The following is a 14,227-nucleotide window of genomic DNA, read 5'->3' on the forward strand; positions in this document are numbered from 1 at the left end:
CAGCTTGATATCTTTACCCCAGGCCCTGGAATGATGCTATAGGCCAGGGCTTTTCAACCTTTTCAGAGATTGTACCACTTTTAGGATATGGCAATATTCAAGGGCCACCAGTCACCTAGCAGGTGGGCGTGGCTTGCTCAACACCACTCATTGGACACAGCTGGGTCGGAACGGAATAAGTTGCACTGGCTAACTCGATGTGGGGACAACTCAGTGCCCCACAAACTTGCTTCCCCAAACTGCTAGCAGCCAAGCGCATGTGCACGCACGCACGCACACACACCGCATTCCAGGTTTGGGGACTTTTATCCACAGAGGAAGGAGAGGGCCCAGGCATGATTGGCAATTTGCTAGCTCAGATGTGGATCCAAGTCTCCAAGCTTGGAATGTTTGTGTGTGTGTGTTTGCGGATAGCACGCTAAAGAGACGTCCTTTTCCCAATCTCAGACATCATTGGTGTTTCTCTGTCTGGTGCCCCCTGATGACAAAGCAGGAGGTGGAGGACATTTGCAGAAGCAGTTTTCTCCGAGTCCAATTTCTATCTTGACAGATCTCTGGAGAGTAAGAAGAGGCAGCAGGGGAGCAGCGCTCCCGGGTCCTGCACAAGGGAGGCTGGCCCTTCTCGAAAGGGAATTCCCATTTCCAATTGTGCATGGTAAGGAGGCTGGCTTGTTGGGCAGCCTTCCCTCACACAGCTCCCCTGCCACCCTTCTCCTCCTCTCCAGAGATCTGCAGAGGAGTCAGATCTGGAGGGCAAGGTGCAGCCTCCATATTGGCCACTTCTACCTCTCTGAGCCCTCCTCAATTAAACATACAATAGATATAAATTAAAACACAGCCAAAAAGAAAACATAGTTAAATCACTAACTAACTAAACAAGAGGCTTCCCAGCAGGTGCCACCAGGCCTGCAAACACAGCACTGCCCCTCCGCTTTCCAACCCTGAAATTCCAGAGTAAAGTTGGGCAGCCTTTGAGCACCGCTGACAAGCTGCAAATGGGACGTAGTCTCAGCTGCCACCCCCTTCCTTGGCAAGGCGAGGCTGGAGCACTCAGCCTTTAGTTGGGGCTGCCGGCATGATGTTGGGCGGGAGCGCCTCTTTGCAGGATGGAGGTACTTGCAAGTCCCACCCAGCTATGGCGAGGAGCGGTGACTGTGTCTGTGCCCAGGGTGCGAGGTGAAGGAACCAGAGGGGCATAGTGGCTGGGCTGCCTTCTGGCCCGCTGGATTCGGGGTTTTCCTTTGATTGCGAGCTGGGGTGGCCCCGGGCCAAAAGTAAACGGGCATGTGTATCCCTTCCTCCTCCTTTTGTCTTCGGTGTAGCTGCAACTTACTCCTTTCCCCAGACTGCGTGCAGCTTCCAGAAGCGCCAGTCAGCTGGAGCCTGGCGTGGATCCTGGGTGCTCAGCAGAGCCCCAGCAACTATGCGGCTCCAGCTGGCTCTTCCACAGGCCTGTACTGCATTGCCGCCGCTTCAGCTCATCCCTCGAAGAGCAGGTGGCAGCCGTGGCTAGGAGGGCCTTTGCACACCTTCGGTGGTGCGTCAATTGTACCTATATTGAATAGGGAGGCCCCTGCTTAGAGTAAATCATGCCCTTGTAATCTCTTGTTCAGACTATTGTAACACGCTTTACACAGGCTGCCTCTGAAGAGAGCTCAGGTTGTTGGGGGCAATATGTGGCTCTGTAAACCGCTTAGAGAGAGCTGTATAAAAGCACTGTGAAGCGATATATAAGTCTGGGTGCTCTTGCTGTTTGGAAATTTCAACTGAGGTGCAAGTAATAAATGGTGCCAGATATGCCGCACACATAGCACCACTTTTGCATGAGATGCATTGGTTACTGATGTGTTAAAAGGTGTAATTCAAGGTGCTGGTTGTCAGCTTTAAAGCCCTACATGGCTGGGGACCAGATTACCTGAGGGGTTGCCTTTTTCCAAGAGTCTCTACACACCCAACCCAATTTAGCAGAAGGGGCATGCTGCAGATCCCATCAGCAAAATAGTGTCGACTGGCAGGGACAGGACAAGCTTTTTCTGCAGTGACTCCAGCTCTGTGGAAATTAGAATCACTCCAGCCCTGTTAGCCTTTCGTAAGGTCTTAAAAACCTGGCTATGTTCCCAAGCCTGGGTGTTGATTGTGTCAAGGGTCCAGTTTCCTGGCTATATTGCTAACTCTCCAAATATCTTGTCTGATATGTATATTTGTTTTGGATGTTTTTATTGTTTTTTATAGTTTTAAAATGTTTTTAATGTCTCAATTGTAATACATTTTTGAACTGTAAACTGACAATTCATTGACTGAGATGGGCAACTGTAGAAATTGAATAAATAAAAAAAACAACTAAATAGAAAAAAAAACTTTTTTAAATCCAGTCCTGGCCCTAAAATAGGACTTAAAATCTCATTCTTGCTGTTGAACATATACTGTAGACCCCACAGATTCCTCATGGGTTGCGGTTAACAATCAGTAGCAGATCATCACTCAATATATTTGCACAGTACAGATGTAACTTTTTCACCACATATTATAATAAACAGCTTGTGTGAAGCAAATGTTCCACAAATATATCATTTCTTTTTCCAGATTTGAGTGCTAAAATATAATTGTGAATAGAACATAAATAGAACAAGTCAAAATAATGTTTTGAGGAATCAAAAATCTTGAATTCATAATCACTCTTAAGAGATAAAAATCGGAAATTCCTCATAATGTATTTTTTAGTTTGGGGTTTTTTTTTAAAAAAAAAAACATGTTTATAGCTCAGAATGGAGTAGAAAGTAATGGGGATATAGTAATAAACCTTCAAAAGAGTAGTGAAGCTTTCTAATTCTCTCTCTCGAACAAGAATAACATTAAAAAATAAGTTTTACCTCCAACTAGGCTGCTGAAATAAAGCTTGTAAATAAATAAGTCTACTTTTGAATGTTGAGGATTTGTGGAATCCAAAGTTCATATACTGAAAACAAATTTCTGGCTTCTACGCCTACAGAGAAAAATCTTGTTCAGAAATTCAGTATCTGTTTGTTCAACCACTGTTTTATGCATAGCTCCTTCCCAATAGACTATTTTGGAAATCTTGTGAGGAAAAAGATGGATTCAGAAGCTAAAATCTGTTTCCTTGTTAAGACGTCCTTACCTAACGTTAACATTTTAGAAATAACGATTGGTAATTAATGCTGTAGCTTACCCTTGGAAGGGAGGGATCACCTTGTGGGGGCCATCTGTTTTGTGAATAATGCATCTCAGTTTTTAGCCTTTACTCAAAGCTAAGAGCAGAGTTTAATATTTTAGGTACATGACAAAAGAAGACATTGCCAGAGCTTCACTGACAAAAGCTGACAGCAGTGGCGGTAGCGTTCGTATAATCACCAAAACATCCAGAGAAGTTAAAAGAGTCCAAGGAACCCCTGTTGGAAAAGAAGATAATCATTTTATACAGTAAGTTTAGTCGTGCTCTGGAGAAGAAAACAGAAGTACTGTATGACATTCTAATAAAGCATTTTTTTCTTTTCTATTCAGTTGTGTCCAGTTTTCAGAGATTGTCTGGACAGGTCCCTGCAGTTTTTTGGGGTTTTTTTCAGTTTTTTTTTTTTTCAGAAGTGATTTGCCATTGCCTCCTTCCTAAAGCTGACAGAAAGTGACTGGTCCAAGATCATCCACCTGTCTTTGTGCCTACAGCAGAACTAGAACTCACAGTTTCCCAGTTTTAGCCTGAGGCCCTAACCTGTACTCCAAATTGGCTCTGTAATAAAGCACGTAGACCTTGATAATTGAAATTATTTTCGGAGAATTCGTGCCCAGCAACTTTGGTGCCTCTTGGAGCCCTCCTCTGATAAAATGAAGTACTAGCACACTGCACTTTTTAGTGGCAATGCTATTAGTTAGAAAATGCCTCCCTAAGAGAAACTTTCCTGGTATCTGTTATATTTTTAGCACGTGATGAAAATGTTTCCGATACCTCTAGTACAGGGGTAGGCAACCTTGGCTCTTTTATGACTCGTGGACTTCAACTCCCAGAATTCCTGAGCCAGCATGGCTCAGCTTGGAAACCTCTCCCTTTCCCCTCAGCATGGCTGGCTCAGGAATTCTGGGGGTTGAAGTCCACGAGTCATAAAAGAGCCAAGGTTGCCTACCCCTGCTCTAGTATTTAAACTTTAATAGACATTTTAGATTCTGGTATTCAGTTTGCAGTTGACAACAACACTTTAAAAAACAAAACAGCCAAATGACTTGGGCAATTTCTCTTAAAAAAAAAAAAAACCTAGAACAATAGCTGTTTTCTTTGGTAGCAGGATCACCAGCTATCATAAGCTTTGTCTTTCTGTCTTCTCTATACAGGAAAACATATTTAGCCGCTTGTGTTTTCTATTCAGTGGATCCTTTGTTGATTTTCTGCAGGAGCCTTAAAATAATTTTAGTTGGACGCAAACCAAAACTGAAACGTCCTTTTGTAAATCAAATTTAACTTAGATTCAAAAGAAACTGACAGGAAACCAGTATTAAATGTGTTAGGAAATATGTGCAAAATAAGGCTTTACTTAGTGTTATTTGATTGAATCATTCCTTGCTATACTATGGTAAGCCTTTTATAGCATAAATATGCAACATTGTAAAAGATGAACGCTGCATATGAGTTTTAAGGGGCATGTTAGGAATTCCATAAATATAAGACAGACAAAGAATGAATATATTCAAGTCCAAAATAAAATATGCTTAAATTCAATTGTTGTTAATTGCGAAGTCGTGTCCGACCCATCGCGACCCCATGGACAACGTTCCTCCAGGTCTTCCTGTCCTCCACCATCCCCTGGAGTCCATTCAAGTTCACACCTACTGCTTCAGTGACTCCATCCAGCCATCTCATTCTCTGTCGTCCCATTCTTCTATTGCCCTCAACCTTTCCCAGCATTAGGCCCTTTTCCAGTGAGTCCTTCCTTCTCATTACGTGGCCAAAGTATTTGAGTTTCAAATGTATTTAATAATTTCTGTTCCTTTATTTCCTAATAAAAATACATTTTGGCAGGAAATCTAAGGATTTTTCCAAAGGCAGCTAACATATTATGTGTATCAATGTCTATTTCTAGATTTTATAACCTGCGATATATGCCAGGAATAGCCATAGGTCATTCAGTAATGGTGATAATGTTATCCATTCAGTCGAATCCAACTCTTGGCAATTCTATGGACCGGGTCTCTCCACATCTTCTGATCTTGCACTGTTTCTTTGAGTTGTTCTATATTCTGTCAGCTTTGATGGTGTCCAGCCACCATGTTCTTTGGCAGCCTGGTTTCCGTTTGCCATTAACTCTTCCAACATAATTGCTTTCTCCAGTGAATATTCAGTAATGGTACATAATTGAAACAAGTTGGCACAACTATTTCAATCCAGTGAGCAATTTAACCAATGTTTTCAGCCTTTTGGGAGGAGGGGGGGCAGATAGTGATAGGATCAGAATGGGAGATGTCTAAGAGGTAAAGCGCCCATTTTCTTACTTAAATCCAGTAACCCTTCTTTGTGCAGTTAACATTCAACCATTTTGTTACCAAATTTCAGACACAATAATCTGGGGCTGCTGAAATGAGATAGGGTACATGGGTCTGCAGATTGCATACTGCTATCCTAATGAAGCAATGGGATACAAATGTAAAAATAATCTAGGCATTTATTAATTTATTTACTGTATTATTTCTGTTTTAGGTTGCCTTCAGAAGATGGGAGTTGTCCAGATACCAATTTAGTTTCTGACCAGATTGTTGCTGTTGAGGAATTTTCATCAAGCAAAGGCTATTTACAGGCGGTAGATAATGAAGGGAACCCACTTTGCCTACGCTGTCAAAAGCCAACAATCCAAGTTGAGGCAAAGTTAACACACACCGCCTGGGACACACGATTTTGTTCTCTTAAATGCCAGGAAGATTTCTTCTTCTATACTAATAATAGTTACCTGAGAACTAAAGTTTTTGAAATAGAGCATGGAGTTTGCCAGTTATGTGGGTTAAATGCCCAAGAACTCTATCTTTGTGTCAGAGATGCCCCAAAGAGTCAGCGCAAGGATCTTTTGGAGAAGTCGTGGATGTCCAAGCTTCCTTTAAAACAGGTGAAATACGTTGCTGGAATACAGGAAATTGTTCTGTGATGAATGAGTGAATGAATGAATGGTGATTTTAGAAATATAGGGGAACTTTTAAAATCTTTTGGAAGAAGGAATTTGATCCCTTCTGATACTCATTAAAGAAGCCTTTTTTCAGGCTTCCAAAAAGCCTCGAAGTTGCAGTTGCTTAGAGACATCCTCACGCTGATGTTAATGCCAACAAGAAACAATGGTTAGAAACTGATCAGAGAGAGAAGCAACCTGGAATTAAGGAGAAACTTCCTAACAGTGAGGACAATTAACCAGTGGAACAGCTTGCCTTCAGAAATCGTGGGTGCTCCATCACTGGACATTTTTAAGAAGAGACTCTAGACAGTCGCTTGTCTGATGGTATAGGTTCTCCTGCTTGAGCAGGGGACTGGACTAGAAGACCTCCAAGGTCCCTTCCAGCTTCTATTCTATTCTATTCTATTCTATTTTTATTCTATTCCTAAAACAGCCACAGCTTTTCCTCCAGGAAGTCTAAACTTTCTTCTTTACTTCTTTAACCTCTTCTAATAAAAAAGTATTGGACTTGCATGCGTGAAGGTACCTTTTCTGAATTATTTTCAAAGGCTGATAAACTACATTAAAGCGTTTTCATGTAAAACTGCTATTTATACAATAGAATAATTAGATTACATGGTTATTGCTATGCCGTAAATGTTATGAACATTATCAGGCCCAAGCATTCAAAGAATGAAAATTGTGCTATTCAAACAGCTTGTTACTTAGCAAGACCAGCTGCTCTCTGAACACAGCAGATGTAAGCATGGTAACTAGTCTCAATCATATTCCTTTGCAGAACAAATTAAATTTATTTTAGCTTTTCACAGAAAATATAGCAGATCAAAACAAGAGTAGGAAATTAATATATGTATGTTTTTTAATCGTATCTCAAAAATATTAGGTAATACTAGAATGTCATCAGAATTTATTATTTTATAGGTTTTAAATGACCAGTTTTTACATTAGTCACAATTTTTTGATAGCAGAATTTAGCAGCTATCCCATATGAATCTGTGTTTGACACTAACAGTATTATGAGCTCTGCTACATTTCATTTCCAACTCATTAGGAATACATTTGGATCTCCAATGTACCTCATTTCATGCTTTTAGAATGAAGAATAGCTATCTGACTTACTTTTTGAAGACAAGCTAACAATTACACTATTAAGATGCATACTTGCTGCTTTTATATCAGTTTAAAAATTAAGAACAAAGCTGATTTCCCTATTTGGTCTTCACAGATGTGACTTAATGATATTTGAACTGACATATCATTTATGTTTTCCTCAAATTAGCACTGCTATTTTTGTGGAACAATTATTATTTCTGAGGCACATAGGAAATTGATTTGACTAAAAGCAACAAAAGCATACTGGAAGAAAGATATTTAAGTATATGGTTCCTTTCCACTTGTAGAATGACATGATATCTGATTGCCACCGATTCTATTTTATTTCAGTTAAATGAAATTATACTGAACCCAGCTGAGGGCCATTTCTGGCAAGTGGATCATATCAAGCCAGTTTTCAGTGGAGGTGGACAATGTACTCTTGAAAACTTCCAAACACTATGTACAGTTTGTCACAAGGAGGTAAGTACAGGATGCAGCAACAAAATATTGTAACATTCATGAACTTTCAACATTAAGAAAACTTAGTATTTTCTTTGTACTTCTCTCAAATTGATTTCACATGCTTTTTTTGTGTATTTTTTAGAGAACAGCAAAACAAGCAAAAGAAAGAAGCCAAGTTAAAAAACAATGTGTTGCTTCAAAATATGCATCAGACATCACAAAGTTTTTTGTAAAATTATGAAAAGGTTTGATGAAATGGATGTCGCAGCTTGAATGAGTTGACATCAATCAAGTTATTTCAAATTAAATCTTCAGGCTGCACTATTTTGTATGTTTTTTAGTACAGCTCATTAGGAAAACACCATGTGAGAAATGTTTAAAAAGCTGTATCAATATACATGTTTTTCCTTCTAAATTTCAAATTTAGAAAATTGAAGATTTTTTTTTTTTTACAAATTGTTAGCAAAGTTCAATGCAAACATTTATTTAAAATCCTGGTACTGCAGCATTACTAGTGCATTTTTCTTAACAACTGATCCGCAACTGGAACTGATTGGAGGATAGGTTATATAGATTATAATCGATATAACAATCCTTGCTGTTAAACAAAAAAAGTATCTTTTATAAAATTAAACATGTACATTAGTTCATCTCAAAATAAACTGGTACTTTTATATTAACTTTTTCCTAATTTATATAGATTGAAATATATAAAATCTTTTTTCAACATATTACCCTAAAGAGCAAAATATGGATGTGTGTGTGTGTGCGCGCGCACGCGTGTGTGCATGTATAATAATACATCGAGGTTAACATTCAAAGCTGGTAGTTGTCCAAGATTTGATATCATCCAATACAAATAGAGGGGTGTGATTGCTATATTAACTACCAATAATTTTTCTGACTATACCGTATCATATAAAACAAAATGATTTAAATAAGCACATTGCCATCCAGGCCACAATGAAGTGAATTTTATTATACATAATATCTATATTTGTATAGCTGTAAATAATTTAAATCCATTGATTTATTAGGTTTCTAATCTACTCACTTTACATGAGCATAAAACAAGGCTGTGAAGCAGTATTGCATAATTTAATTTACACTTAATAATACACAGTTCTGTGATATTTTCGTTATCATTGTAAAGCGATTTTTTTTTAAAGAGGAATTGATCACTAAGTAAAGATGAGGAATCCCCCAACATCTATCAATAGATAAGGGGCTTTCATGGAAAAGATTAAAATCCCATAAATATTATGCATGTGAACTGTTTCACGTCGGCATTACTCTTGAATATTATCTTCACTTCCAGGAGACTGGATAAACATCTCTTTAATGTACTTGCTTGGGTGACAATGTTGCTGGAGTAGATGTTAAAATCAGAAGAACGTTGTGTCAGATGAGAAGGCACCCGCAAGTCGGAAATCATCTTTTGTAAGAACACTGTACATCCGCTGAGGCAAAGGTTTAGAGTAAGGAGCAGGCCGTGGAACAGTTGCACGTAAAATAACCTCACGTCCTGCAGGGGGTGGAAAATCTGAACTCATTCCAGAATTCAAACGTTTTTCATCCATAGAGCCTGATCTTTTTAGTTCCTCCTCATAGGGCATCATTGTGGCAACCTAAAAGAAAGAGAAGCCTCAGCACTGGGACATTTTACTGGATTCACATTTGTTTTTGAGAGATGATAGCATAAAAACATAACAGTCAATAAATACTAAGTGTGACAAAGCACAACATTCACCGGGATATAAGCTTAAGGAAAAAGCATTTGTTCTAGAGTTTCTGCTTACAAAACTGACTAGTGCGGATACAAACACGTAAATATATATGTTCTGCACCCACAAGAATATCTCACTGAAATGCCAACAGGAGGCTTTAAACAATTTCACGCTGATTTGTCCAACAAAGAAAGCAATTTATGTTATGAAACAACAAGCAATTGAACACTGTGATTCAATCAAATGATAAAACTGGACTGAAATTATTTTGCTTTGACTTTCTCAGTGGTGGGATCTGTAACTAGAGAAACCTACTTTAATTAGACCCGGTATCAGGATGTCACCCATTAATCGGACATTTTTACCTATTCTAACTTATGCTGATCCTATCACGTCTAAACAAAATTTTAAACTGATTTGAAATATTGTGCTTCAACAGAGTTTCTACTCAACCATTGAACTATAATTTCTGCTTGGTTCAAATTAACTGACCAGCTACTTCACACAACTGTAGTGTACTATTCTGAAAATGAAGGGTTTTTTTCCCCTTCCAATATCAAGAGGTAAGAACTGGGGGGAGGGGGACTCCATAGAGAAAATAGCTTGAAAACAAATGGATAATAGTTTACGATTACTTTTATCAAGCAAAATGGAGAACCTATCATTTTATACAATGTATATTTTAATGCTATCAGAATTTGGTGCTTGAAATGCAGACATATGAGTAAGATACTGCTATATTAAACAAAATGAAAGTTGAAAGTTATACACGTAAAAATCTAGAAACCCATTTTATGCATCCATTTTCAACAGTTTCCTTCATTCTCTAGTGATGTCAAAGCTCAGTTAATAAAAAAATGTCAATGCTTTAAGTTATGCAAATAAGCAGTAGTTGAGCCATATGCTATATCAGTGATGGCGAACCTTTTAGAGACCCGAGTGCCCAAACTGAAACCCAAAATCCACTTATTTGCCGGGTGCCAGGTGGGCGTGGCTGTGGTAGTTGTGGCAGATTGGGTGGGTGTGGCCAAGGTGGGCATGATCATCTCAATGTTGCTCGTGGGGAGGGAGGCCTGTGGGGGCCGGGCAGGGTTGGGGGAGATCCAGGGAGTCTCTGGCAGGTGGGGTGGTGGGCAGGAGGCTCATCCTGCGGGGCGAGGCAAGGCGAGGCAGGGCGGGGGTGCCATTGTCACAGGGCAAGGTGAGGCAGGGGCTGGGGTGGCTGCTGCCTGACACCATTGGCCCCTGCACACAGAGGCCAGCAAGTGCATGGGTGCTGGGATGCATCCAGCCATGTGGGACCTCGGCGAGTTAGCGGGCAGCTGGTTGAAGAGGGACGGTTGCCATTACTGGGGCATGGCGTGAGTGCCGACAGAGAGGGCTCTGAGTGCCGCCTCTGGCATACGTGCCATAGGTTCGCCACCACTGTGCTATATGCTGTTGCAGCTTTCATATCCATGCACCTACATGAAGTTAGGCAGATGACTAGAAACAGGGAAAAAAATCTAGTTACCTCCTCAGATGATTCAGTCAGCTGGGTAAGAAAGAGAATCAATGGTGAAAGGCAAGTCAGAGATGACTCACATAGGGTTAAAGAGAGGTTTCAGAAGAGAGGGGCAGCAGCCTTACAATTGGATTTGTGAAACTGATAAAACACTTGGAACACAAAATAGATCTAAAAGAAACTGATAATAGGACTAGCACAAAGTAAACGATCAATTGCATCAATATAGTCAAGTCTATCAGATTTTGCCATGAAGCAGTTATAAACTGTGTCTATCCTAATTCAGTAATTGATGGAGGCGGGACTTTTTGACCTCTGTAGCCACATACATTTACTATTAGGATTTCTAAAGGGAATTCCTATGAAAGTGCATTCTACTTCAATGAATCAAATCTTAAGACAAGTAAACAACCTATGCCAGGAGTAGGCAACCTTGGCTTTTTTATGGCTTGTGGACTTCAATACCCAGAATGCCTTAACTAGCCATGCTGACTCAGGAATTCTGGGAGTTGAAGTCCACAAGCCACAAAAGAGCCAAGGTTGCCTACCCTGACCTATGCCAATGTATCTTTTGTGCATTAAAGTGCATGCAAGAGATCGTATCAATGTTTTTGTATTAATCCAACGTGTATAATATTAAGTAAAAGCAATTGCTGGCTCTGTGCAATACAATCGTAAAGTGAAATTAGCAATAGCAATCCTTCCAATTCCGATCACTGTTGCTAACCAAATTCCACAGTTACTAGGTGAGGCAACTTCCTTCTGGCTTCCCACAACTAAAATAAATAGGGTGGAATCCAGCAGGAAGCTACAAGTCCCAGACTGGCAGTCAGGTAAGCGGCTGCTGCAGAGTGGGGGAAGAAGCAAAGAAAAGCAGGGGGAGGGTACAGAAGGTGCAAGGGATTGCCGGTGCATGGTAAGGATAAAGTGTGTGCAAGAGGCGTGGGGAGGATATTGGGAGTTGTACAAAATACAGCATGGGTTAGGAAGGGTCTGCAAGAGTGTGACATGGGTTGGGAGGGTATGCAAGAGGCACGGCAAGTATTTGAGGGGGTTGTGCAAGAGGTGCAGAAGATTTGGGGATGTGCGTGGAGGTGCAGCATAGGACAGGTGAATGAAGGGGAGGGATGGGGAGGATGTACGCCAGGTACATGAGTGAGGAAAAGGAGCAGTGCAGTAATTTCAAATAGTTACTGACTGACTAGTCATAGGTTTCATAGGTTCTCAATCCATGATTATTCAATAAACTGTCTGAATTATGATGGTGTTAAACGAACGGTGGTGATTATAAGTGGTCTTTGAAGTTCCAGCAGCCCCGTCTGCAGCACACACATGCTGACTCCAACTGCATTGTTTAACCCAATAACCCTATTGCAGAAATGCCTGTGTAGATTATAAAAAGGTTGCTTTTAATATTAGCAATATATTAATATTGAAAGAGGGTGTCATGCTAGAATGGGTCACCGTGGTTCTCTATGATTCATCGATTTCTGTTCTAGCAAGTAAACCCAGCATAACAACACATGCTGTGAAGTCCTCAGGAAAGATTAAAATCCGTTTCAGATAAATACAGATTAATAAAGAAGGAACTATTAGCATTGGATGCAGTATCTGGATAGCATCATAAAAATGTATTTGGAAGGAACCAGAAGACTTTGGACAAAGAGAAGCAAAGAATCCTGAACATGCTCTGTTTATTGGTAATATCTAAACCAAAATAAGCCACTAACTTGCAACAGTTAGTCTAGGAATGAGGAGAACCAAGTTGGTATCCCTGCCTATTCTTGAATCTTATGGCTGGGCTAGTCACCCTCTCAGATCCACCCAATTCAAAAGGCTGGGGAGAATTATACCTGTTGCCCTGAATTCCAAGTCAGAGAGAAAATACAATGCCATCATAGTAGAATTGAAGCCGGTACTGATTAGGGGAGGGGGTGGAAATGCAGCACACGGTGACTTTTTTCCTGCACCAAACAGCAGTATTTTTGCTTTAAACTTCTGGTTGTGCACCAGTTATAGTCTACTCATATGGCTTTTTGCATCCAAGCCTCAGCTCGACTATTTTAAATCATTCTGTTAAGATTTCTTCCATCTTGTAAGTCATGCTTTCTTAAGTCTTCACTTCCCCTCATATTTTTTCCATTTTTTAGGAACTTGGTAGCTCTTTAATTCTGCCCCTATTCCTCGTGCCATTACCTAATCCATCAAGTTGTTCCAGCCCTGGTCCTAAATCAATATCATACACAGTGAGATGAATACAGGTACATTTTATAGGCTACTACCGTCGTATAGTATGATTAAATATTAGGCTTGAAAATCATTCACTACTATTGCCAAAGGCAAACTTGATCTTGTTCTGGCATTCCTAAAACAGTACTACCAGTGTCACATCTTTTGAATTAATGCCATATCACATTAAAATACAGCAATCTGTTGGAATTTTTGTAAACATTTTATAAAACTACTTCCTGGAAAGAACAGGTTCTACCATTTTCTTATTTAATTGGAGTTTTAACACAGAATTATATTTCAACCCTGGTCTATTTGCTCTAACTTTGCTTAGTTTTTAAATATTCATGCAATTTGGTTATTTTAGTTAGAACAGACTATCACAGCTATTTCTCCAGAAAATACATCCATTAGTGTATTATGTAAAAGCAAATTTTCAAAACCCGGCATTCGAGTCTTATAATAAAAAAGAGCAATTGTTTTATAAGTATATTAGAGAAACTTAGCAGTCCATCTTACCCTTTGTGCATTCACAAAAAGTTTGTGAATTATAATACCAGCAGGCCCTCTTCCGGCACCAACGACTGATACTTCTGGTTGTTCCAGAAAGGAATTTACAAATCTGACAGCACAGAAAAAGTGGGAGGGAACACATCAGCAAAAGAAAAATCATTTTACGCAGACTGTTTTAAAAACACTGGAACACTGAAAGTTCTCAATTGACATTCACATTCAACAAAAAATTTTCAATTGGCATTCGGAAGAAATGATTCAGGTTGCTTTATCTATGATTGAAAACCTTGTAATTAATTCCCTTTAAGGGAACTTTAATCACGCAAGTTTATCAAACAAGTCACTTACTTTTCTAGATCTTTGCGTTCTTCTTCTTTACTACATTTTTCTATTCCAAATTTTGCTTTTAGAGACCTTGCCCGAGCAATTGTGGCTTCCACATTCATAATTTGACCAATGATTTCCTGGGAAAAGACAAAACAAAAAAACAAACAAACCATTTTCCCCTACTTGTCATAAGTCACATATTTCAAAGCTTT

General features: G+C 39.6%; 2 protein-coding genes across 4 annotated transcripts in view; one reads left to right on the forward strand and one right to left on the reverse strand.

The window, feature by feature from the left end:
* ZRANB3 (zinc finger RANBP2-type containing 3) overlaps nucleotides 1–8,508 on the forward strand; it is a 66,181-nt gene extending 57,673 nt beyond the window's left edge. For both annotated transcript variants that reach the window (XM_039342362.1, XM_039342363.1), the window contains 4 exons: nucleotides 3,292–3,438; nucleotides 5,699–6,098; nucleotides 7,602–7,733; nucleotides 7,858–8,508. In XM_039342362.1, coding sequence (XP_039198296.1) covers nucleotides 3,292–3,438; nucleotides 5,699–6,098; nucleotides 7,602–7,733; nucleotides 7,858–7,956 — 778 coding nt within the window. In that variant the 3' untranslated portion in view covers nucleotides 7,957–8,508. The remainder of the gene's footprint in view (nucleotides 1–3,291; nucleotides 3,439–5,698; nucleotides 6,099–7,601; nucleotides 7,734–7,857) is intronic.
* Nucleotides 8,509–8,674: 166 nt separating this feature from the next.
* Nucleotides 8,675–14,227, reverse strand: part of RAB3GAP1 (RAB3 GTPase activating protein catalytic subunit 1) — a 29,772-nt gene continuing 24,219 nt past the window's right edge. Inside the window, exons 22-25 of one of the 2 annotated variants that reach the window (XM_039342364.1) lie at nucleotides 14,037–14,152; nucleotides 13,695–13,797; nucleotides 10,956–10,976; nucleotides 8,675–9,343 (exon numbers count right to left, since the gene is read on the reverse strand). In XM_039342364.1, the coding sequence (XP_039198298.1) occupies nucleotides 9,101–9,343; nucleotides 10,956–10,976; nucleotides 13,695–13,797; nucleotides 14,037–14,152 (483 nt within the window). In that variant the 3' untranslated portion in view covers nucleotides 8,675–9,100. The remainder of the gene's footprint in view (nucleotides 9,344–10,955; nucleotides 10,977–13,694; nucleotides 13,798–14,036; nucleotides 14,153–14,227) is intronic. The other variant, XM_039342365.1, reaches the window with a different exon arrangement.

Source organism: Crotalus tigris, unplaced genomic scaffold (assembly GCF_016545835.1).
Source record: "Crotalus tigris isolate CLP2741 ecotype Arizona unplaced genomic scaffold, ASM1654583v1 scf7180000017790.654992, whole genome shotgun sequence".
NCBI classification, from domain to species: domain Eukaryota; kingdom Metazoa; phylum Chordata; class Lepidosauria; order Squamata; family Viperidae; genus Crotalus; species Crotalus tigris.